Source organism: Apiospora kogelbergensis (genome assembly GCF_038363985.1).
Source record: "Apiospora kogelbergensis strain CBS 113332 chromosome Unknown utg000003l_segment0_segment0, whole genome shotgun sequence".
Taxonomy (NCBI): Eukaryota; Fungi; Ascomycota; class Sordariomycetes; order Amphisphaeriales; family Apiosporaceae; genus Apiospora; species Apiospora kogelbergensis.
This window is the reverse complement of record NW_027117420.1, coordinates 4,726,835-4,750,516: the sequence shown is the minus strand read 5'-3', so window position 1 is coordinate 4,750,516 and position 23,682 is coordinate 4,726,835. Positions and strand designations below refer to the sequence as shown.

At 53.9% G+C, this 23,682-nt stretch overlaps 9 protein-coding genes across 9 annotated transcripts; 3 read left to right on the top strand and 6 right to left on the bottom strand.

Moving 5' to 3' along the window:
- Window positions 1-2,307: 2,307 nt before the first annotated feature.
- On the top strand, window positions 2,308-4,089 carry PG998_006296 (uncharacterized protein; the record flags this gene model as incomplete). Its single annotated transcript, XM_066873114.1, has 1 exon — window positions 2,308-4,089. One exon carries the CDS (start codon window positions 2,308-2,310, stop codon window positions 4,087-4,089), a length of 1,782 nt encoding a protein of 593 aa, XP_066733211.1.
- A 424-nt stretch (window positions 4,090-4,513) lies between these two features.
- Window positions 4,514-5,824, bottom strand: PG998_006295 (uncharacterized protein; the record flags this gene model as incomplete). Its single annotated transcript, XM_066873113.1, has 1 exon — window positions 4,514-5,824. The coding sequence occupies one exon, from the start codon at window positions 5,822-5,824 to the stop codon at window positions 4,514-4,516; it is 1,311 nt and encodes a 436-aa protein (XP_066733210.1).
- Window positions 5,825-8,635: 2,811 nt separating this feature from the next.
- PG998_006294 (uncharacterized protein) lies at window positions 8,636-10,426 on the bottom strand (the record flags this gene model as incomplete). Its single annotated transcript, XM_066873112.1, has 5 exons — window positions 8,636-9,124; window positions 9,209-9,344; window positions 9,408-9,814; window positions 9,888-9,961; window positions 10,231-10,426. The coding sequence occupies 5 exons, from the start codon at window positions 10,424-10,426 to the stop codon at window positions 8,636-8,638; spliced, it is 1,302 nt and encodes a 433-aa protein (XP_066733209.1).
- A 695-nt stretch (window positions 10,427-11,121) lies between these two features.
- On the bottom strand, window positions 11,122-12,060 carry PG998_006293 (cytochrome P450 monooxygenase; the record flags this gene model as incomplete). The annotated part of the gene is made up of 2 exons (XM_066873111.1): window positions 11,122-11,815; window positions 11,891-12,060. 2 exons carry the CDS (start codon window positions 12,058-12,060, stop codon window positions 11,122-11,124), a joined length of 864 nt encoding a protein of 287 aa, XP_066733208.1.
- A 2,246-nt stretch (window positions 12,061-14,306) lies between these two features.
- PG998_006292 (uncharacterized protein) lies at window positions 14,307-15,997 on the bottom strand (the record flags this gene model as incomplete). The annotated part of the gene is made up of 2 exons (XM_066873110.1): window positions 14,307-15,763; window positions 15,817-15,997. 2 exons carry the CDS (start codon window positions 15,995-15,997, stop codon window positions 14,307-14,309), a joined length of 1,638 nt encoding a protein of 545 aa, XP_066733207.1.
- A 1,094-nt stretch (window positions 15,998-17,091) lies between these two features.
- On the top strand, window positions 17,092-19,029 carry PG998_006291 (uncharacterized protein; the record flags this gene model as incomplete). The annotated part of the gene is made up of 4 exons (XM_066873109.1): window positions 17,092-17,318; window positions 17,389-18,156; window positions 18,252-18,751; window positions 18,827-19,029. 4 exons carry the CDS (start codon window positions 17,092-17,094, stop codon window positions 19,027-19,029), a joined length of 1,698 nt encoding a protein of 565 aa, XP_066733206.1.
- Window positions 19,030-19,280: 251 nt separating this feature from the next.
- PG998_006290 (uncharacterized protein) lies at window positions 19,281-19,589 on the bottom strand (the record flags this gene model as incomplete). Its single annotated transcript, XM_066873108.1, has 1 exon — window positions 19,281-19,589. One exon carries the CDS (start codon window positions 19,587-19,589, stop codon window positions 19,281-19,283), a length of 309 nt encoding a protein of 102 aa, XP_066733205.1.
- A 701-nt stretch (window positions 19,590-20,290) lies between these two features.
- On the top strand, window positions 20,291-21,727 carry PG998_006289 (uncharacterized protein; the record flags this gene model as incomplete). Its single annotated transcript, XM_066873107.1, has 1 exon — window positions 20,291-21,727. One exon carries the CDS (start codon window positions 20,291-20,293, stop codon window positions 21,725-21,727), a length of 1,437 nt encoding a protein of 478 aa, XP_066733204.1.
- A 132-nt stretch (window positions 21,728-21,859) lies between these two features.
- On the bottom strand, window positions 21,860-23,634 carry PG998_006288 (amino acid/polyamine transporter I; the record flags this gene model as incomplete). The annotated part of the gene is made up of 4 exons (XM_066873106.1): window positions 21,860-22,663; window positions 22,728-23,304; window positions 23,364-23,387; window positions 23,441-23,634. 4 exons carry the CDS (start codon window positions 23,632-23,634, stop codon window positions 21,860-21,862), a joined length of 1,599 nt encoding a protein of 532 aa, XP_066733203.1.
- Between the last annotated feature and the right edge of the window lie 48 nt (window positions 23,635-23,682).

Below are 23,682 nucleotides of genomic sequence, written 5' to 3'. Positions count from 1 at the left end.
AAAAAGGAACCTCACGATGTCGGCAGCTTGACGGGTCGAGCCATTGGGGTTGCGCCCGTGGGATTTTGGCTGGCGCCGTTCCCTTAAGTATCATGTGGAACCTGTTTCTGGTTCCTTTCGTTAATACGTTGAACCTCGTTCAGATTGCAAGTGAGCTCCATCGTCATGAAAATGATGACGGTGATGTGTCTGCGTCGCGTCACCTGGCTCTGGCCGCACTCTTTGGCTGGCGCCGGGCGTTTCAATGATGCGGACGATTGAATAAGGAACTTCTCTCGCAGCGACAACTTCGACTTCGGCACGCTAGGCTGGTCAAGGCAGGCGACGGCGACGGCCCGCGCCACGGTGCCTTCCACTAGTTGCCGGGCGGCAGATCACCGACACACTCTGCATCGTTAACGAGTTGTCCAAGACGCCCGAGTCGCAAGCGTTCATGTCCGGCAACCATCTATACACGTCGAACCGAAGTGATAAGGCGATGGGCGTCGCAGCAGGTCTCGACCGTGGGCTACGCCATCACCCCGCCCACAGGAAGCCTCACGTGTGGTTCGCCCGAACCTTGCGCATCACGAAGGCCAGCATGGCCCTGGCGGTCGGCGGGCAGGCATCTGCCAAAGTCCCGTCATTGCGTGCGACCAGGAGACGGGCAAACTGGTCACGAATGCGTGCTCAAATCCGATTGCGTGGTCTCTCACTTGGTGCGAGTGAAGATGTAATTGGACCAAGAACAGATATCCGTGAGATTTGTTTTACGCAAATTGCAGCTTTATTACCTGCTTTGCATATCTTCATTCTGTCTCTCTCTATGATGGGATTTGTAGTGTGGAGGGGTAAGATTGCGGGGAGTGTCGAATTTGTTCCGTTGACCACCATCTCTTGAACGCCCCTAATGATCTTGGAGAGGACGTTCCCACGGTCGCATCGACTAGAAAATGATACACAAGAATCTCCTAGCAATTTCGCGTCCTTAGCATGTATAATTGACAGTATATTGATTGGTTGGAACGATTGACAACGCGCTGGGTAACACTATATAGCTTAGTTGTGAGAATATGGAATCAATTAGTAGCAGTACACAAAAAGGGAGGGAGAACAAAAAGAGAAGGTATGACTGCGGCCAGTGTGGATCGAACTAGAGTCTCGTTAGCTAACTGACTCTTGATACACATTGTAAGCAATGGGTTGCTTACCACACGACCTCCAGATAGGCTGATGAAGTTTAGATCTTCAGTCTGGCGCTCTCCCAACTGAGCTATGTCCGCTGACGTTGAGGGGTACAGGCTCTAGGACGGTATAGATATGAGGGAGAGTATTCGGCGATGAGCGGCTTTTGCCTCGTTCGCTTCGCTGGCGGGCGTCAAGCGTGGCGTCACTCACTGCAACACGCCAGAAACAAGAACCGGAGTGAAGCTGTGCGACCGTGGCTCAGCCACAGTTGAGATTTGGTGTGCGCCAGACTGCAGAGACGGACGCCCCTCCAGAACCCCTCCTTTACCAATGAAGACCCATCAATCCAGGGGAATAAATCTCCGGGCGGTTTAGTCAGGATGGCATCATCGCTAGGACCTGACGCCATAGGGTGCCAAGAAACAAGAAACCGTTGGCCGGCGGCTGAAAATCGTGGGACTGTCGGCTACCGGCTCGCCGGCAAACAATACTAATCACCAAAGCACAGCCACGAAAAGATCGATCTACCACTAAGACGGGCGTTTCTGTCGCTGCCCTGATTCTGGATTCTGGGGTTGAACAGCAAAGTGGGTTCTGACATCAACCAATGCACCCCCCTTTGTCGTGATGACGATGGCCAATCCACATCCCGCCGCCACCAGCCACTGAGACTTTGCACGGGCATGCCGTTCTAGAACTCAGTAAGTAGACAGTCGAGACTCACTCCCCCATGACCACATTACGTAGCTTGCAATTGGTGATCTATCCCTCCGGCAGTCCTTTCCCGTCTGCCTGCCTTGTTTCAAGGCCCTGCCTGATGTCACCGAGACCGACGGGGAAACTGATCCTGCACGCTTACGAACGACTGCTCGCCATTGGGTTCTTCGACGGCGCGCGGCCTGGTCTAGAACGCAAGAACGTCAGAGCATCCATGAGAGAGAGAGTGTGTTTGCCAATTCGTATATATATCCATTGCTCCTTCGCAGTCTCTTGGAAACAATAGCAATAATACCATCAACTTATACCCCAACAATCTCACACTTTACAACTACTGTATCCAAAAGTCGTCATTTCAACGACTTTTACCATACTACCACCCTAACTACACATCTTATATCTTTAGTCGATAAATCTTCCAATATGGGTCTCGGAACTAAGATCAAGGAAGCCATGCACGGCGACAAGGACACCACCACGCGCCAGTCCCCCACCTCCACCAGCCACACCACCCCCGGCGCCTTCCCCGCCGACGATGTGCCTCGCACGCATCAGGCCGGCAACCTGCACAAGGACACCACCACCGTCCCTTCGGCGGGCGAGCCCCGGACCGAGAAGCTGCACGGCGAGAGGACGCACGGCAAGCACTCCCCCGACTACACGCACAGCAGCACCAAGGACAGCTCCCTGACCGGCACCGGCGTACCGCACTCTGGCACCACCACAACCGGCTCCCACCACAACAAGCTGCAGAAGGACGGTAGCCCCTACTGGGGTGACCACGAGCGTCCCGTGTCTGACGAGTATGGAACTGGTGTTGGCGGAACTACGCACGGTCGCACTCACAACGAGGGCCTCACCGGCTCCCACCACGGCACTACTGGCATGACCGGCAACACCCACGGTGCTCCCATGACTGGCAACACCCACGGAACCACTGGTATGACTGGTTCGGAGCACGGCATGACTGGCTCAAACCGCGGAACTGCTGGCATGGCTGGTGCAGGTGCGGCTGCTGGCGCTACGGGCATGGCTGGTTCCCACCACATGTCTGGCTCCAACAACATGACTGGTAACACGCACGGCATGGGCGGCAACAACCACGGCACCCCCGGCATGATGACGGGCGCCACGGGCAGCAACGACCGCTACGACGACCGCATCAACCCGGGCGTCCCCACCACCGGCGGCGCGCACAACACGACCGGCACCGGCTCCAGCGGCGGCATGGCCTCCAACCTGCCGCACCGCCCGGCCGACGTCAACAACACGCACCGCGACTACAAGGTGGACGAGTACGACGCGCCCACCAACAGCAGCGGCCGCGGCAAGCAGGGCCTCGCCGGCGCGGCCGGTGGCGTCGCCGCCTCCGAGCTGGCCCACCGCCACCACAACGATGATATGCGCGACTACAACACCGACCGTGGCCTGAACACGGCGGAAAAGTGGCACAACACTTCGGGCACTGGTGCTGGCGCTATGGGCAACACGGCTGGCCAGCCTGGCATGACCGGCCACCACAACTCGGGCAGCATGCTGGACCCCGTCGGTACCACGCACGGCGACCCCATGACCGGTGGTCGTTCCGGCTCCATGGGCAACAGCAGCAGCATGCTGGACCCCCACAACACCACCGGCCGTACTACTTACGGACACGAGAACACCCATGGTGGCATGATGGGCGGCAACGACCACGTCTCCAACTCCCGGGTCGCTGGCGATAACCTTGGTTCTACCCACGGCGCCCCTGGCATGACCGGCTCCAACCACGGTTCCAACCACGGCGCCGGCATGGCTGGCGCTGGCATGGCCGCTGGTGCCGCCGCCGGTGCCATGGCCGGCTCTCACGGCAACAACCACGGCTCCCACGGCATGACGGGTCACGACAGTATGACTGGCAACACCCACGGTGCTCCCGGCATGACTGGTAACACCCACGGCGCCCCCGGTATGACTGGTAACACCATGGGCCACGACAACACCGTCCGCGCCCCTATCCACCCCGATTCCGGTATGGCCAGCAGCCAGCAGCACGGTGGCCCCATGGGCATGGGCGGCAGCCACAACATGTCGTCGGGTATGGGTGACGGCCACATGGGCCCCGGCCACGCCGCCGCCAAGGTGATGCACCGCTGCGACCACTGCGGTAACGACAACGACATCTCCAAGTACTTCTCCAAGGAGGCTGTCTACCGCATGTCTTAAAAAAAAGGATCCAGAAAAGGGATATAAGACACTTGATGATTTGACGAGGAGAATTATGATACCATTATATAATCTATAGTCTGTACATTACTGCGATAATGAAGCTTAATGACCAATTTGAACTACATTATTATTATTCTACTGCCAAGTGAGATTGTGCACATGTTTGAGTATGAAACTGTGTTTCTAATTGAAGAAACGTGAGACAACCTGTAACCACAATAAATGCCGTCGCATCCGATATTTTCTATTGTGAATTATGTTAGAAATACAGCGCTCACGATAACAATCGACATTAAAGTCACGGCAAACAGAATATGGTCGATTGGTTGGGGTATCATTGTATTTGGCTTTAAGTATTTCAAAGTGTAAACATGTCTCGTTAAAATATTCCAATATGCGGTGAATAGCATCGCTAGATTCGCTACGCGTATGGCTTGGGCCGCTGCGCCATCTCAGGGCCGTCGCGCGTCGGCCTCGCATTAATAGTCCTCGCCGGCATAGGCGCGCGCCCTTCTTCCTCATTAATGACGGCGACGTCGTAGTAGGAGGAGCCCGCGGTACTGCTCAGGCCCGCTCCTCGTCTGCCGCCGCCTCTCCGCGAGAACCGCCTCGATCGGTACCGCGCGTCGGCGGCGGTCTGGTCGTCGTCGTCGTCGTCGTACTCGTCGTACTCGGCGGCGTGGCTGTCGAACCGCAGCTGGTTCCGCTGGTCGACCTCGACGCAGGCGCGCACGAAGAGGGCGAAGTGCGTGACGGTCGCCAGCACGAACATGGCCAGCAGGGTCTGCAGCCCGGGCACGTAGAAGCCCTCGCGGTAGAGGCTGAGGTTGGCGGCGTAGTGGTAGTTGTTGTTGCAGTGGCCGCGGAGGAGGCCCTCGAGCTCGGCGTCGCTGACGCCGTCGGCCGCCGCCGCGAACTCGGCCGCCACGGCGTTGCAGTCGCGCCGCGCGTCCAGCACGTCGCTGTACACCGACGCGCCCAGGTACACGGCCAGGGCGCACGTCAGCCACAGCAGCAGGTGGCCCCCGACGTGCGCGCCCGGGTGCATGCCCCGCCGCAGGCCCGTCGTCGCGCGCCGGATGGCGTACGTGGCGAGCTCGGCGCTGTTCCAGAGCAGCGCCGCGATGGTGATGGGCAGCGACCAGAGCCCGACGCCGTCGGCGAGGCCGCCGCGCACGGCGAACAGGCACGACAGCACCAGGATGACGATGGACCAGGTCATGGAGAGCAGGGTGAGGACTCGTTTGATGGTGTGCCAGCGCGGGCTAAAGGGGGGCAGGCGCGGCTGGTGGGAGGGTGGCGGTGGTACGGTGGCGACCGTGGTCGGTCGCTCGGGGTCGTCATTGTGGATGATAATGTGACGATTGCTGCTGTCGTCGACGAAGGTGTTGTAGTATGGCTCGTAGGGTTGTCGAGGACTGTATGGTTGTTGTTGTTGTGGTTGGTGATGGTGGTGTTGACTGCTACTGGTCGGAAGGTCGGAGTTTGGGGGCTGTTTTGGGCGAAGAGCGGCAGCGGGCGGCGCAGATGGTGGTGGTGGTTGCAGTGGTGGTAGTGGAGGACCCGCTGTAGCTGCAGCAGGTGCACCTGATGTAGAAGAAGATGCGTCTGCGTCGGTCTCGACTTTGATATCGCGGCCGAAATCTTCAACCTGCGAGAACTCCTTCACTGCTTTGCTGCCGCTGCGACCGCCCCCGCCCCGTTCCTTTTCTGCGTTGGGATTCCGGGTCATGATTTGGTGGGCGAGGGATTGCCAGCCCATTACTTATTACTCGGTGGAGGCTTTTGTTTTTTCGCTGTCGCAGTGTCGTCCAGGGTGTGTGGTCGCTTCAGTCGGCGATGTGCAAGTCGCACGGTCAGGCACGCAGAGCAAGAGAACAACTGCATCTGGGGAAAGAGGGCGGGACAGGAAAAGGAGCGGAGTGGAAAGGAAGCCAGACGGGATTAAATGGACAGCCGGGCATCTGCTTTTCCTGGGCCAACATACGAGTGCGTTTGAGGAGAAATTGAACCCAAGAGAAGTCGAGAACTTAAGGAAGAATTGGCAGTCCTTCGCCCTCAGTCATAGGCGTCAAAGCCAAGTAGCCAAGACCAGAGCCAAGCAATCGCTTGCTCACCAAAAGTCTCGGCTTTTCTCGCCCTCGCTGCAAGCAGTTCTCCATCTCAACTGCACTCGAGACTCGTGCCAAGACGAGAAGGAAAGAAAAAAGAGGGAGGACAAACAAACCGAGGCCAGCTCTGCCCCGGAACCCCCCTCTGCGCGTCTCTGCGGGCGGCGATGCATCTACAATTCTATACTATACCTGCACAGCGCCCCCAACCTACGGAGTTTGTGGTGTATAGCTTTGTACGTGTATGCACTCTGCTGACCCGGGCCGATGATTGACCAATGTACTCCAACAGCCAGACAGAGGGCGAACCGGCTCATTCCGCCGCAGACCAGTGAGGATGAGGATGCTCTTGGTTCTATCAATAACTCCAACCCCCAAGGCCGCCTCAAACAAAGCCGGGGCTTGGTTCTGACAGGCCATGCCCTGCAGATCTCGTTTTTGTGATGCTGTCGTATGTGCTGGTGTGTGCCAACCCCAATGCGCGCGCCAGAAGCCTGACGCCGACGCTGCTTGGTATCACCGCCTAGACCATGCCAACCCGCTTGGCGAATTTCCCTCCGGCCTTATTGGCACTTGGAAGGGGACGCACAACGCAACTCTCGAGACTCTGGCAAACACTGGGCAATGCCCTGCTGGCTAGTCAGTCACCTCGCCAAGTCGCTTAGTCAATCAATCATGTGCTATTTCCTTATTCCCTCTTTCTTGGACGCTCGCCATTTGCCTATGTATCTGCCCGCCCGCCGGCCCCCCATTCCAGCGAGTCAACATCGCTGCATTCGCCGCCATCATTTCTTTGTTTGTCGGAAACGCTTGGCGCTCTCATTCTCCCACTCTGCTCCGCCAAACCATTTGCATTGCATGCACATACATGCAGAGATGTTGGTCAAGACCGCTTGCCTAAAAACGGACCTGGCCAAAAACAAATAAGAAAACCAGACTGTCGCATATCGAACCTTATTATCGGCTTGCCATGGAACTGGCCTCTGATGATGGCGATGACAGCACTGTGACATGACCTGCGAACCCGAAGTTGGCTCGTCCTTGTTGCTGCTGCGCGATGCCGCGATGCCAAGCCAACCCTAGGTTTCTGGGCTTGTCCACGGTGCAACCAACGTGCCCCATTCCTGCCAATGGCCGATTCTCTGCCCAGCGCCCAGCTGGGTTTTAGCGGCAAAGGAAGGTTCGGAATGCCAAGTGGCTACGTCGGCCAACGACCTACATATCTACTCCGACGGAGCACTGAAAACTCATTCCTCGAGCTTGGCTGGTGACGATCTTTGATAGCATTGGATTGGCATCAGCACGAACTGATCCTCGTAGGAACTTCGTAGGAACCACCTTCCGTACGAAACACGAAGAAGAGGGGACTTGGCCACGAGGTTCCCGTTTTAGAAAGTAGTCGGCGCAGCTGGCTGAGCCTCAACGTCTCCCTTCAATGCATCCCTGTCCGCCCGCCTGTCGCCTGGTAGCTTGGAAGAAAAGAAAAGAAAAGCAAATCAAATCAGGAATCAATAGCTGGTCGGCAATGCAGCCCGATCGTCCCTTCAAATAAAAGAACACGAGAATCAATTGCACGATTGCAGCCAGAGATGCGAAGAGCAGCTTCAATTGATTTGAATACCATTATTTCTCATTGTATTGCTTTGTAGACCAATCAGGAGCCGTGGAGTTGATTCGGGATTCCCAATGTGGAACTCTCACCTCCTGCTGCGACAATGGGCCCGTCTCGCCGTCCGCTCACACATTCATCCTGGCATATCCAATTATCCAAATGATATCCAACGATAACCAGGTATTCACTCCCCTTACCCAGTCAGCCCACTGCCTCAACCTCAGCTCGTATCAGTACCACCCAGGCTCACGGTATTACAGTGAAGGGCCGATACTAGCCGCTGTGTTCCAAGAGCAACTCCAAGCCTGGAGGTGTGGCCTAACGGACGATTCGTACCAGGTGAACCCGGCAGGTAGTAGATACGGAAGATGCTGAAACTATTCAACCCAGCAACGCAACATCCACAATGTGTCATTCACCTCGAACGTCTTCCCGATGGCGTCTCAGCGGTAAGCCTGGCTATCCCAATTGACGAGGCTCGCAGGTGACGGGACGTGCCCCTCGTGAGGCGCAAACAGATTCCCGCCGGGGGAGAACAGTATCACGGTGCCATGGTTCTGCCTTTATACACTGGCTCACGCTGTGCACGCTTTTGCGACGAGTTGTGGCTTGAATGTCGCTGTCCAGGCCAGCCAGCTAAACCACCACGCGAAACAACATAGTGTTTATATAGCTCGCCCTGATACCCGATACTGAGTGTGCAAATACAATGACTAGGGAAAGAAACACTAAAGAAAACAGGAGGGCAATTGCGATGAGCACTGAAAAAAGGAGGAAATAGTGACAGCTACTTTAAGGAACCAAAATGGGACTTCTCTCTTCAAACGCGGTTGGCACTACCCTTCCGAAAAGGCGACGATGTAGGATGCTCACCACGGCCACGTGACTCAGAACCCCGAAGCTGGCGATGATACTCAACCTCGACAGGCTCGATTTCCTCGTACGTCGAATACATGGTCATCTCGGTTTGCACGTAGGCCGAATCCCCGGGGAGCCCATCATGGGTGCTTCTTCCTCTTCCACGACCACTTCCGCCTTGCACAAAGGTCCGCAGGCCCGTAATGACGCCGCGGGGGATCTTGGGCAGGCCGAATTGCGACGTGTCGCTGAGCAGCTGCTGTTGGTGTTGTCGGCCGGGCGAACTATCACCCTGGCGACGGCCGCTCCGCGAACGGGACCAAAGGCCGTGCATGTACGACCGGAGGGAGTCCCAGGGCCGCTGGATGGCGCTCTTGAACAGCACGAAAGCGACGGGCACGCAGGCGCAGATGACACCTGTGTTCAGCTCGGCGGCACTGGTAATTGACAGCTGTCAGCATATTAAACCCTTTTCGCTGATTTCCCTCAAAGAAGATATGTATGTGATTCAAGATCTAGTGAATATAAGACATACCCAAGTAAAATATTCCATGCCGAATACCACGAAAAGTCTGAGGAGTTTCGTTGCTGAAATCGGAAAACTAATGTGGCCAATGAACAGCCAATGGCGCTTCAACCAAGGGACGAGAGTCAGCCTGGATATGCTCTCACTACTCAACATGGGATATCAACGTATCTAATGGTTCAGGGGCTCTCGTATAAACTGAACTTACACAACTCCGACAAGGAAAACACCGCAGACGCTGACCTTGCGCCCCATTGACATTTTCAGGCCGGAGATGAAAATTACTGGAACTGCGAGGACGTAGATGTCGGACAGAGTGCTAAAGACGCCCTGGACTGCCGAGAGGTTGAGCTGCGGGTGATTGCACCGACTCGTCTCCTGTGCTTGGAGAAAGACGAGGGGACTGCTGTACTGCTTGGGCCACTGCCGGGGGTCGCAGAATATGGCTGTTGTAGTGATGCAGATGAGGTAGAAGAGTGCAATGACGACGATGCCCATCCAGACCATGATGTTGGCCCCTGTAGCCTGTCGGAAGATGCGCAGGCAGAGTAGTAGGAGTGAAATCTTGATCAGCATCGCACAGGCCGAGTATAGGCAAGTCACGATGATGGCTCCCTTTGGTTTTACGCAATTAGTTTGGGTTGTATATCACCAGTATTAGGTGCGTGGGTTGGGGGGGGGGGCTTACATTGATATAATCCGGGGTGAGGTCAATGAGTCGTACGTTCCACTGGTGAGGTCCAAGATAGACTCCTCCGAAAACTGTTTACACATGAGATTGTGTAAGCAGGCGCGACGGATGGATAGAAACTGAGGTTGGATAGTGGGACCAATGCCTTACCCTTGAGGGCGACACCGCAATACGATGCGACACCTGCCTGTAAAAAGGGGAGCCTGTTAGCCAAGGAGGACAGAGAAGTGGTTATACATGTTTGCATACTGCAGCAGCGATACACATATCTAGCACATTATTTCGTTAGTCCGATCGGTGCCTGGGTAAGGGCCGGTGTCTTGATTGCTCCTCTACTCACAGTCGTCTGCTCCCATGGCGTGCGTGATACGAATACGAACGTAAAGCCGGAGGGCCAGGACGATAACCATCAGGGGCAACGTCACGTATATGGTAATCCTTGCACTAGGGGCAAGAGAAAAAGGGTCGACGAAGTTGGGCGTAACCCCCGCTGGCGGTGCCATGGCCGGGTAGTTGGATATCTGTGATGGATCCATCTTTCCCTTCCTCTCTTTACCGAAAATAGGGAGTAAGTGAAGATTACGGGACTTGTATCAATCCAAAGCTTGAAGGGAAGGGAGATCGAGAAAGGGGCTTGTGGAAAAACAGAAAACAGAGAAATGAGCCCATGGAGCACAATTGCAGAAGAAGTTTGTCGCTGGCGATAGACCAACAGCTATCACATATTTCGGTTGATGCAGCACCTGTAACCTTCATACTGTAAAAGGATATATGGTAGACGACCGTACACCGAAATATGTTTCACCCAATGCACGCGCGGTCTCTCACCCGACGAGTCGATAGGTAAGGCTAGAACCAACTGAATGCATTACACCCCAGTTTCTGCAAGTCATGTTGGTTGAGGCGATACAGCTACCTTTCGTGTAAGGATTCCCGTACTCTACAGTAGTGAGATTCAGTTAGGTCAGCTGACATCAGCAGCTCGGAGCCTTCCCAATCACCAACGACGTCCAAAGACATGACTTGTTTCTACTGGGCCAACCTGATTAGGTCATAACGAGAACGTCGGATGTCTCTAAGGTTGTGTGACTGGAGGGGGTCTATTTAGTGGCTTACCAACCCCTCTCCTCCTGGCAGTCAGCGTAGTAGTATGGTAACACAATTGATTTTCTAATACAACGATCCGTCTCGTGCCAACCACATTAGCCCCCAGTCCCTCCGCCAAATCAAATCAAAGGCCACGTGGGGTCGAGTGCACCCGTTTTCTAATGCGGAAAGGAACCTTTCCTACAGGCGGCAAGGCTCCCGAAGGAAACCACCGAAGGTCAGGCTTTGTGTGCTGGTGTCTGGCAGAGCCTGTCAGCTCCATGTCGTACTCGCGCGTGAGCAAGGCAAACGTGCCGATGATCTCATTCTTGGCAAAGTGGCGCCCAGGGCACATCCGCTGGCCCCCTCCGTATGGAAGCCATAGTCCTGCCAACCCTTCCAAGGAGAAATCGAATCCCGTCTCCTCACTCGACCCTGACTCGTCTTTCGTCTTGGGGACGAGGAACCGTTCTGGATAGAACTCATCCAGGGGTGCCGTTTCTGCCCGGGCCCTCTCTGCCGCGCCCCACGCCTCGCTATTAAGCGCAGGGTGCCGGCTGAATATGATGAAGGGTTCGCGTTTGGGGATCTGGTAGCCACCAAGCTGGAAAGGCTCTGAGTCAGACTGGCGGGCCGTTCCGATGCCGACGTATAGCCGCAGCACTTCGGCGTACATCGATTGCAGCAGCGGCTGGCGAATGAGCTTCTGTATGTCTAACTCCCCATTGTGATTCGTGGAAGCGGCAACCTCGCCCGACAAGCTGCCTCGCACGCTGCTGTTGCTCTTCAGGCTCTCGTATATGAACCAGAACACACTAGGCACTGCATTTCCATTGGATCTGTAGAGTAAGCGGGTCAGCTGGATCTGGTGACTATTTTCTCACGGCATTCAAGTTAAGGTAATCAATACTCACGCCATCAATAAGCCCAAGTCTTCCGATGCCCGTGCATCAGCATTCATGAAGTGCGCCTTCAAGGCATACTCCTGCCTTGCTCTTACTAGCTTGCTGCCAAAGTATGGCTCCCCACTCGGGGTCATCATCTCCGAGTTTCGTACAGTCTGCGTGAGCATGAGCATGGGCATGCCATGTCTTGATGGTCTCAAGCAGCCTGTCTCGAGCCTGGTACGCCTTGGGAATCATCCAGCGGGGAAAGGCACGCAGCAGCCTGGGCACATGAGAATCAAACGTCCAGAAGTCCTCGATGAACGTAGAACTTGTCTCCAGTAGATGTGAGCCCATAAGCGAATGTATCATGGCTCGTGTGACATGCACTTGGAGAAAGTGATATAGATCCGGGAACTCGGCCCATTGTTCAGAGGGAGTGCCTTTGATGATAGTCTCCAGATACTCCTCGAGGATCTGAAGATATCTGCTAGATAGCTTCCATAGGTGCTGGTTTGAGAGAAACTTCTGCGATGTGCGGGCTTGGTGGAAATGAATCCGGTGTGCATGTTCGGTGGTGCTGCCCTTTAGAGGCGTATTGCCGATTCCGGAGTTGTCTGCCTCATACCAGGAAATAGCACTCGAAGGCGTCTTGAGTAGATTCTTGAGAGCAAAAGTTACTGCAACCTTGCTGTGCAGCTGCTTTGATGACCGGAAAATAGTTTGAATGTGCTCTGGATTAGTCACTATCGTAAAGCTGAACCAGCCCACCCATACACGTAAAGGATCCCGCCAACCGTGTTTTGCTCTAGAAATGGTGTTAGTTCCCTATACATGTTCCAAACCCTTTGGACATAGCTGAAATAAGCCTGGTTTAGAAATTGCTTACATAATGCCTGTAATAAAATCAATGGGGCTCCAACAGAAGCTGATGGCATGGTACAAGAACGGGACTGTATATGGAACCGATGGGGGACCATGATTCTGGCCCCTCTTGCGGATCGCTTGCTTGTAGCTTATCGTAGACCCTACGAAGCAGAGAAATGGAAGGATAAGGATGAAGACGACGACGGTTCGGAGATCAGCGATGACGCTGTAGCTGCTTTCGACAAGACCCATGTCGGTAAGCCTTTGGAAGTGCAACCTGAGCTTCAATTCTGAAAGGGATAAGGCACGTATGATCTGGGAGAATTCTACCTTAGCTATTAACTTTGGTTTTGAATCTAACGTAGGCCTCCCAGTGACATTTCCATGGCCAAGGGGATACATATAAGACTGCCCTAGACAAGTATCTAAAGACTCAATTATGCAACGAAGGGCCGCATCCAAGAACCCAAGAATCGTCATAACACCATATGAGAAGTTGGTTCATGCTTATGTTGGTTCAGCCTCGACTTACCGACAGTCTCACTTACAGCTTATGGGGGCTAAGCATATGTTACACGGCCTTCAACCGGCAGTGCCGACAGTAGGGTGGCCATAGAGGATCGGCGTTCATTCAAACTATATTTAGTAATTGGTACTCGGTAGCCTAGAGACATAGCATTCGGTGAACAGGTTGTGCAGTTGTGTAGACTTGTGATAGCTGACAAGGCAGCCTTGCGAGGTCCTGTAGATATATTCACATGGTGGCCAAGAGGAACCAGTTGCCCGTGTTTGCTACCAAGGGATATATGAGCTCTTGCACACCTTCACTAAAGTTAGCCTAGACTAACTACTCCAATACCAACACAAGTCTTTATCAGCTGTTTCTTCACCCACATTCCCCCATCCAAATAACCCAACACAATGTTCCCTGCCCGTACGCCCGGAGTTCTTGATCTTGACTCTCTCAAAAAGCCAATCTTTGCGATCACACTCTCCATCTCGAGCATCACACTGGTATTCATTTTGCTCTGGCTAGGACGTCAAAGCAAGAAATGGGTCAAAGCGATCGGTGTGTCTATGCAAGTGGCGGGGATATCCATATCGAGTAAGTTCGTTGTCCCGTAGCCCCCCTCCCTTAAGACAAATTCGAGGATCTTAATGAATGAGTTCATGTACTTATGCAATACTGCCTTGTCAGACCCGCCGTTCTACCACTGAAAAGGGATTAGCCCTAGGACACGAAATTGTCCGTAATATTTGTAATCTAGAACCAGTTGGCGGAGTCTATTGGATTGTTATGGCCGAAGGGCGTGTTAGATATATGTGACTAGTCTTGGTGGGCTGATCAGTGGAAGTGACACATTCGTTTGTCATTATGTCATTTAGTGCCTGCATTCGGGAATACCAATAGATGGGCTGGGAATATTAGTTATATTAGTTACTCATCGACCTGAAACCCATTTGTACCCTGTAGCTCATCGTCGCGAAACCCTCTAATAAGTTCGATCTAGTGGTTGATAAACTTGCCAAACCACTCAAACTTTAGATGCTGCGAACTTCACCCTCATTCTCATACCATCTACTGGCTTAATGGTAATCTGTCTTGTCTGCATGTCATCTTGATTAGAACAGTGGGGGCAGAGGTAGTTTGGGTGTTTCTTACCGGGTAAATATGTGATTTGACCCTGAATTGTTCTGCATCATCGAGGATTGGCTGGCCGTTATCATCCGTGTCAAGCTCCCCCATGCCAACCTTTATGAAGTCATATCTGAGAACAACAAGAGAAATAATGACACGGATCTCGATATTGGCGAACTCCTGACCGATGCAGTTCCGCGGGCCTCGTTCAAATGGCCGCCAAGCACTGGCGGGGACCTTGCTAGATGCCGAGTGGGAGTCTCCAAGCCATCTCTCAGGCCGGAAATGGTCGGCCGTGTCTCCGTAGATGGCCGGATCGCGGTGGATCATGCTTTCACAGTTGTATATAATGGTTCCATCGAGACAATGACTTCTCCCGTCGGGCGTGCGCACTGTGAGTGAACTTCCGAAGGGAGAGGTTCGAGCTGTGGCAGCTGGCGGATGCATTCTCAAGGTTTCCTTGATGACGGCATTCATGTATGGCATCTTATTGAGCAAATCCGCCCCCAGCCCGATCAGGAGTCGACTACGTATGACGTTCACGTCTGGGTCAGGCCCTAGGGCTTTCTGCACCTCGTCGCGTACTGCTTTCAAGGCGCGTGGGGTGCGCATCAGCTCATAGAAAACCCACGAAAGGGTAGTACTGGTGGTATCGTGACCAGCCAGGAGAAAACTCTTGAGCTGATCACTTGTTGTGTGAAGAACCTCAGGGCTTAGTGAATTGGTATCCTGGAAGCTTAGAGAAAGAACGCTGCGAGATTTGTCATCCGTTGTGCGTTGGTATTCCTGGTACTTTTGTCGTACAATGTCGCGGATAATATTATCGATCCGCTTTCCGAGTCTGTATCGTCGCAGCTCGACGTTAGGTATCACCCACCAAGGGTAGTCGGCCTTGTCATCTAGGTAACAGCTTAGCAGCTGGGAGAAGAGTTTGATCAATTCGCCTTGGCCTTCGGTTCGCTGTGCCTCCAGATCAACACCCATGGCAACGACCCCAATGATATCAAATGTCAAATTGACGAGAAGAGGCAGCATGGGCGCCTCGGCATTTGTCCGGGCAAGCTTGTCCAGATGATCGACGAACAGTAAGGTTTTGTCCAAGATAGCGGGTAGATGTGTTAACAAGTGCTGCGGGGCGAAACCTGGATTGAATCTCTTGCGAAGATGCTTCCAGTGGTCACCTTCAGCGCTCAGTATGGACGTAGTACCAATGACATGATTCAGATAGTCCAAGTTGGCCTTGGGGACACTTGTTGGGAAAAGGGCTGAGGGCTTGGAGATCTGCTCTGCGATCTCGTGGCTAGTAACCAGAACCATGGGCCGATTGACTGGTCGAAGGTCGACAAACATCAATGGTGGCTTTCCCAAGGTCTCGAGCATCTCGGCAAAGACCAGGTCTGTAACCAGGTTAGCATGGCATTCGATTAGTTGCAGGAATCAGGTGACTTACCAGGGTGACGGTCTCTTGGGCCACGTTTGATGTAGGCATCAAAGATTTGAAGATGACCCCATACCAGGGACGATGGAAGCTGCGGGATGCTCGCAAACTGCACAAAGCGCTTGTGGTACGCCTTGTTGTAAAGGTAGATACCTATCAGCGGCAGGGCTGCCAGTACCAACAGCACCAACATAATGGAGATGATCGCCGAATGACCAAGAAAGCCCCCTTAACAATTGGGCTTGGGGGACAGGCCAAGGAGAACAGCCTTCATGGGACCAGGCAAGAAGATCAGGTGGAAAGAAAGCTGGAAAGGATCATTAGAGTGAAGGCTTGCTTGCGGGAAGGAATGGGTAAGAAGCTGGATTATGAGCCGGTGTGGGATGATGGGGCGTTGGGCAGTTGGGGATTCGACGAATGGGGCTGACTTGTTGTTGGTTGGTCATTCAAACCAGGCTTGGCGGACGAATGACGGACCAACCCGAATACGACGCTGACGGATGTGTAACCCCAAAATACATTGCAGCTACGGTAAGGCTGGGCTGAAAGGCTTGTGTAAGGGGTGTCTTTAGGGAGCAAGAATATATCCACCCTGTTTCAGTCCATGCATGTCTCAATCAATAAAGAACTACGCCAATCTAGATAGATATACGCAGCCCAGCGAATGAGGTGCGTCTCAGGGTCCGCATCCAGACTGACAACCGACATCTGTATCACCAACTCAGCTTCGCTGTTTTGTGTAAGTATGTGCGCGAATGAGAAAGGGAGGGAAAGAAAGTGAGATGTACAGCGTCGCCATCACACCGTAGTCATCTCGCCACCATCAGCAGCGCCAAGTTTATCCAACCCACCGAGAACAGCCAGCCTGGGCCATGATTTCTTCCATCTACGGATCAAGAGTCGGTGTCAACTCATGCATGTGGTGTGAAGTCTACGTGATGACAGTGAGATGCTCCAAGCCACCCTCCTCTGTTTCTGTACCGTAAATAGTCCTAGTCTACCAAGCTGAAGTGGTTTCGGTCAAGGAAGATGCCGGATGGCTATGTTGGGGGCATAAAGACGCACACATGAAAAGAAAGTGAGAAACGAGTCGAGTCTCTTGCTGCTACTGGGCTGGGCCATCCTGCTGAATAGAAATAGAAAAGGAAGGACATAACCGCCTTTGATCAGCTACTACTTCAACGGAACAGAGCACAATTAGCTCATTTTCAGATATATAACTGGAAGTAGGCAATCACGACATATCCAACTAGCGACCTCATAAACTCATTGCCTATTGCCTAGACAATGTTTGCCTCCGTCCTTGAGCCAAAAACGGCTGTCGTCCTTCTGGGGGTTGCCGTTTTCTGCAATCTCGCGATCAAGTACTGGCAAGCCCGCGCTGCCTACCACAAGACTCAGAAGAGCGGAGAGTGTCAACATCATCTCCCTCCAAAGTACCCTTCTATGATTCCATACTGGGGCGTCGTTGTGCCTTTTGTATGGGATACTCCTGCTTTTCTCCAGAACGTGACGTGAGTGATAGACATAACCAACGCACTCCTTTCTGTTCAGTGTCTAGTGCTAATAGTGCTGTTGACTTAGGTCCTACGCCGGAAGACTGACTTCACTGAGAATCACAGTCGCCCCTTTTCGGGATATATTCCTCTTCCAGGACCAAGAGACCATCAAAGAGATATGGAAGAACTCAATCATGATGTGTGCCGGGAGGGTTCACATCTGGGCTTTGAGGTATCTATTCGGCTTTCCTGAGAAGTGGCTGGCTCAATACGCTGCGGATGACTCGGGGCCTTTTCTCAAACCGTACCCCGGTAGCAACGTTGAACCCCATCTACGCATCCATCGTCTCCTGAACCACAGTATCGATAAAGCCTTGACGGGTCCCGGATTTGGACCTACTCTACAAAGGTTTAGGACGGCTATGTTGGACCAGATAGAGGGTTTGGGCACATCAGATGACAACGAATGGATGGAAATCGACGACCTCCGAAGGCTCGTGCACAACACAGTCGGACGCTCACTTATTAACGCGCTATTTGGACCTCATATCCTTCAAATTAACTCTACCTTGATGGACGACTTATATGAATTCGACCAGGCCTTGCCATGGTTCGCCAGGCGTATTCCTAAATTTATCATGCCCGGCATCTATGCGTGTCGTTCACGGCTTCATCGGCAATTTAAGGTCTGGTACACGTATGCGAGAACTCACTTCAAAGAGTCAGACATCAATGAGGACGGAGACGGAGACCCCTACTGGGGATCGAACTGGATGAGAGAACGGCAAAAGGCTCTCGACATAATTCAAGACGACGACGCTCTTGCGGCTGGGGACTTGGGAGTGGCTTGGGCGTAAGTACTCAAAGCCCCGATGACACCATCTATAGCCCCCGAAGCACCGAGAGAAGAGAAACGAGACTCGTGAGTGCTGACTGAACGTTTACCAGGTCGATTGCTAATGTGGTATCCGCGTCAACAATGGCACTGGTACATGTCTCCAACACGCCCGATCTTGCAGCCAGCGTCCAAGATGAAGTTCGCAAGATCTTCGGCCATCAATCATTGGCCGAAGTGGACCTGAAGAAACTTTCCAACATACCGCTGCTTGCTTCCATATATGCCGAGACGCTTCGCCTACACGGCAAGTCGTTCACGGTGGTAAGCTCCCCTGTCCAGGACATCCATCTGGGCCGATACCGACTTCCGAAAAACGCTATGGGCCTGATCAACGCCCACGTTTCGCATATGGATGATGGCTTCTGGAACACCAAGAACGGCATCCATCCGGTGGGGTCGTTTTGGCCACAGCGATTCCTGACGGACCCGAACGATCCTCACAGCGGACCCACGAGGGTCCCTCGTCCGCTGGTTAAACCCCAGGATGCAGATAGTAAAGAAGTATCCTTCTCGCTCCAGGGCTTGGAGGCAGCTTGGATACCCTATGGGGGTAAGCTCTACCCAGCTCATGGGAGTTCCCAACCTGTTAGCTCTTTGTTCTTCTGACTAACGCATCTTGTATTAGGTGGCCATCTGATCTGTCCAGGCAGATTTCTGGCCAAAAATGTCATCATATTCACGATTTCCCTCTTGACTAGAGACTTTGATATTGAAGTTTTGACACATGAAGTCAAATTCAGTAAGAGGTGGTTTGGGTTTGGAATTGAACTCCCCAAGCATGCAATTCCAATTCGTATCAGGAGGAAGTGCGTGGAGTCACCTAAATGAGGAGCTTTCTCAACAAGATTCCTGATGGTAGTTTTCATAAGTTCAAGTCTAAGATAACGAGTGGCCCAACGAATGATATTCAAGTGTCTAAATTCTCTTTGTAATGCATGTGGTAGGGGGGATTGGAACAACTTAAGACTAGCCATCCATCTGTCAACCAAGTGACTTGATCATCTGACACAAGCCGCTCACACCCCCTACTGTCTGCATCAGACCCTTGCCGTGCTCGTAGTCGGCACGATCCTGCTCCGTTAATCACTCAACCTGGGCGCAGACCGCCAAAACCTCCCCTCGGCCTCGACGACGCGGCGCAGGGCCTTGCGGTCTACAGACGGCGGCGGTAGCAGCGTTCGGGACCCCAGGACGACGGCGTCCAGGTTCGCGAAGCCGGCGGCGATTTCCATGAGCGTCCCTCTGGGCGCCCGGCGAGACAGGTGGTGCGGGTAACGGGCAGCCACAGTGGCCAAGGTAGGCCTGCGGGCTGGAAAGGGGTCATAATCCTTTTTGAATCGATATGAGTTTCTAGCTATTGGATATATACGGAGTTGCTCGTGTAGCATTGTTCTAACTTTCCCCTGTACACTCCATTACGAAGGTAGAGTCCGCGTTTCCCGGCACTTGATTCGACCTAGACCTGTTGTGGCAGCACCAAGGTCCGAAAGTCAACCCAGGCTCTCTCAAGTCTCACTGGGCCGATAATGGGTTCGGTATGTTACAATTGAGACAGTAGACAGCCCTACCAGTCAATTGTCGTACGGCACATCACTGACTGCACCGAAGAGACTCTACAAATGGTTACAGGGGTGCAAAAATCCACAGCCCCGCGCTAAGCCCCTTGTAACCACTACGGGAACCGAACGCCCGGGGCCTTAGAGACCAACACGACGCACTAGTAAACGTGTGTGTATATGTATTCTATGCAACAGTATTTATTTTGGGCTAAGCTAGGACATAACATAGGGCAGTCTGACAGATAGTGTGGTTCACCTTCCCTAGCCATATCTTTAGCTACATCGAGAATCTGAAAAATCAACCTGATACAACGGAGTAGCCGCCGTAATTAGACAGTTAGACAGAAAAGGGGCGAACTAGCGGCCCCACGCGACATGGAAATCCACACAAACGGGTCGGCATTTTCCTTCACACCTCTAGATCTCTACAAAGCGATACGAGAGAAACGCTTGGCGGACCTGTCAAACCCCTGGTGTTGATCCACTTCACTCGTGATGCCCGGTTCGGCCGGCAGTAACACTGCCATGCCATGAACATGATCCACTACTGCTCCATCGAACCTGAATATAAACAACATTGTCGCCGCTCCAATCGAGAGTGCAACTTCAGTCAGCAGCACCTAACCCATCAACTAATCACACTGCTGTCTGTTTTCTGCGATTATGGTCTCCCAACTCACCTTCGCCGTTGCGGCGATGAGCCTCTGGTCTGGCGTGCCCGCTATGCCGTCGGCCGCCATCATCCCCCCTTGGCCCTCGCCGCCGCCGACACGAACGTCGCGGCCTGCAAGCTTGACGCGGGCTCCGGCGCCAACAGCATCCGCGGCTTCGACCTCAAGGGCGCCGTGCCGGCCGCCTCGGGCGAGGTGCGCGGCTGGATGATGTTCGTCGACTTCCCCGACGCCCAGGCCGCCGACGCCGGCTACTCGGCCAAGGGCGTGTACGACAGCGTCGTCCCCCCCGCCGACCCGTGGTTCCGGACCGCGTCCAACGGCCGCATGTCCCTCAACGTCAGCGCCGACGTCGACCGCATCTACCGCATGCCCAAGAACTCCACCGCCTACCACTGGGACAACATGGCCGCCACCTACGGCCAGATGGTCTTCCTCGAGGACGCCCTCGAGGCCTACATGGACGCCAACGGCATCGCCGCCGAGGACATCAAGTCCAAGCTCCCGGACCTCGACGTGCTCTACGTCGTGCCCTCGCTTAACGCCCCCAACTTCCGCATCTCGTACGCGCCCCAGTGGCCGCCGCAGACGCGGTCGCGCAACGGCACCGACGGCAACATCGTCGAGGGCGAGACGGTGGCGCGGCGGGCCGTCACCTTCGGCACCAACGTTTACCGGGACCAAGGCCTGTCCGACGGGGGCGGTCTCAAGGGCTGGAAGATGCTCGTGCACGAGACGTCGCACACGCTGGGCCTGCCCGACTACTACCCGCTGGAGCTGACGCGGCTGGAGGGCGAGTTCGTCGGCGGCTTCAGCATCATGGGCGCCATCGGCGAGGTGGCACCCGACATGTTCGCCTTCGACAAGTGGCGTCTGGGCTGGATGGACGACAGCGCCATGCAGTGCATCACCGAGAAGGGCTCGTCCACGCACGTGCTGCAGCCGCTCGCCGCCGACAGCGGCGTCCGCGCCGTCATGATCCCCACCAGCCGCACGACCGCCCTGGTCGCCGAGGCGCGCACCCCCCGGGGCGTCGACGCCAAGTCCTGCGCCACGGGCGTGCTTCTTTACACCATCGACACCGAGGTCGTATCGGGCTCGGGCCCCGTTCGGGTTGTTGATACGCTCGAGCAGGAACTGCATTGGTGTGGCGGCTATAGCCTGAACATGGCGCCCTTGTCCTTTGTGGAGTTACGGTCTAGCTCCAAGACTATCAAAGAGCTGGGCATTACTGTTACCTTGTTGGAGCATGATGAGTCTGCCGATACATGGAAGATCAAGGTTGACTACAACTAGAATTGGAGAGTGATAATGCTGTTGATATGCATATACCTTTATACCCCTAGACCTTAGACACACTCAATAATAAGATATTCTTACATAAACAAGCTATGCCACATACCGATCTCCTGGCATCCGATTGTTCGATCAGATCTCGATGATTGGACCTGTGTATATCTTTCGGGCCCGTAGGAAGTAGTACAGGGTGCTGAACACTAGGGCCACCACTGTCACCAACACAGCCCAGTTCATGTTCTGTGGGGTCAGCTCGCGGGATGTCGGCCAGAAGCTGAAGAACAGAATGAAGATAATATAGCTGCATGTCAGAATATTGTTCGCGATGCCCAGTGCCCCTGGGATCCGCCAAGGACCCCATGTCAGTCGCTTGCCGATGGTATTGACAACCTGATCGTCGGTGTGGGAGTATTGAATGGCACCGGTCACTCGGCGGTATAGCAGCAGCGACGCCGCCATAAAGTACGACCCCATCAGTCCTGCGATCGAGACGGAGATGACCCCGTTAAACGCGGTCGCACTCCCGATGTTGATGAGTGACAGGATTGCGGCGATGACGGCCGCTGTGAGAACCGAGTTGCGTGGAATGCCTGTCCGAGTGCTTGTCTTCTTCAAGAACCGCCAGCCAGGAATGGCCCGATCGCGGGCAAACGCCCAGTAGATCCGCGATGTAGATGCCAAGCATCCTGTGGCCGCCACAAATATCATGGTGACGATGACCGCCGACAAAGCTACAGCTCCGGCCGTTGAGCCTATGGCATTACGGAAGATGGGCATGTAGGGGTAAAGGGGGTCTTCGGCGAAAGCGGCGTCAATATCGCCCATGCAAAACAGAGTCGCGACCAGCATGGAAAACCCCATTGTGCCGTTGATAAGGATCGTAGCTATCAAGGACCACGGTACAACGGTAGAAGCATGATGCACTTCTTCTGAAAGCTGGTGCAAAGTTAATGGCGATGTTCGGGTATGTGGAATCGGGCGGGGTGGTCGTAGCACTTACGTGGATAGCCGCATCGCCTCCGACAAACGCGAATACGTTACCCATGAGGCCAATGCAGAACGACAATCCTTGGGTTTGCCACCCGCCAACATTGCTGAAAGAGCCGAAAACATCTTCTGCACTCGCGTGTTCGCTAAGAAACGCTAGGGGAAATATGATACCAAAGAAACCAAGAATATGGATAATAAACGAAAGACCCTCGAACTTGGCGAAGAGGGTGGTGAAGGCCACGTTTATTACGTAAATGAGAACCAGGACGGCCCAGAGAATCAGCGTGCTCTGCCATGTCTGCATGGTGCCTCGATATTCGGGATGCGTCAGGCTGACGATGCTCTGCACCTGGGTTCCGGCCAACAGCCCCGAAGAGGCCAGGGCAGCTTGCCATCCTATCAAGGCCATCCAACCGGTAATGTACCCAAATGATTTCTGGTATGCCGGCGGTGCCAGCATACAAACCCAGTGGTATTGACCACCCGAGGTAGGCGCCATCGAAGCCATTTCAGCAAGGGTGGCCACAAGAGACAATTGTCCTATCCAGACCAGAATGAAGCCATATATTATTCCCGAAGGTCCGCCGCTGGTGGTACGGGTAAGCAAGAGACTTCCTTTAGGTGTTTAGAGGAGAGGCCGACGTACTTCTGTAATCCCGAGGTAAACAGACTATGCACCCATGTGGTCAGTCGGAATCATGAGACAGTGATCTTCAAACGTACAATAAAGATCCTTCCCAAGTGATCAGAACAGTACAGCTGAATCCGAGTACTGTCAGGAGGTTGAAGCTGCGCCTAAGCGCGGGCTTCTTGCCGATCCGTCTCAATGCATAATCGTCGCGGGGAGCCGATGGAAGAGAAGGTGAGTCGGTAAGAGTCATCTCCCCTATGGACTCACGGGTGTCTTTACTCTCCATGTTTAGGGATGTGGATAGCAGGATGGACTAGAAATCCGACAGCGCTAC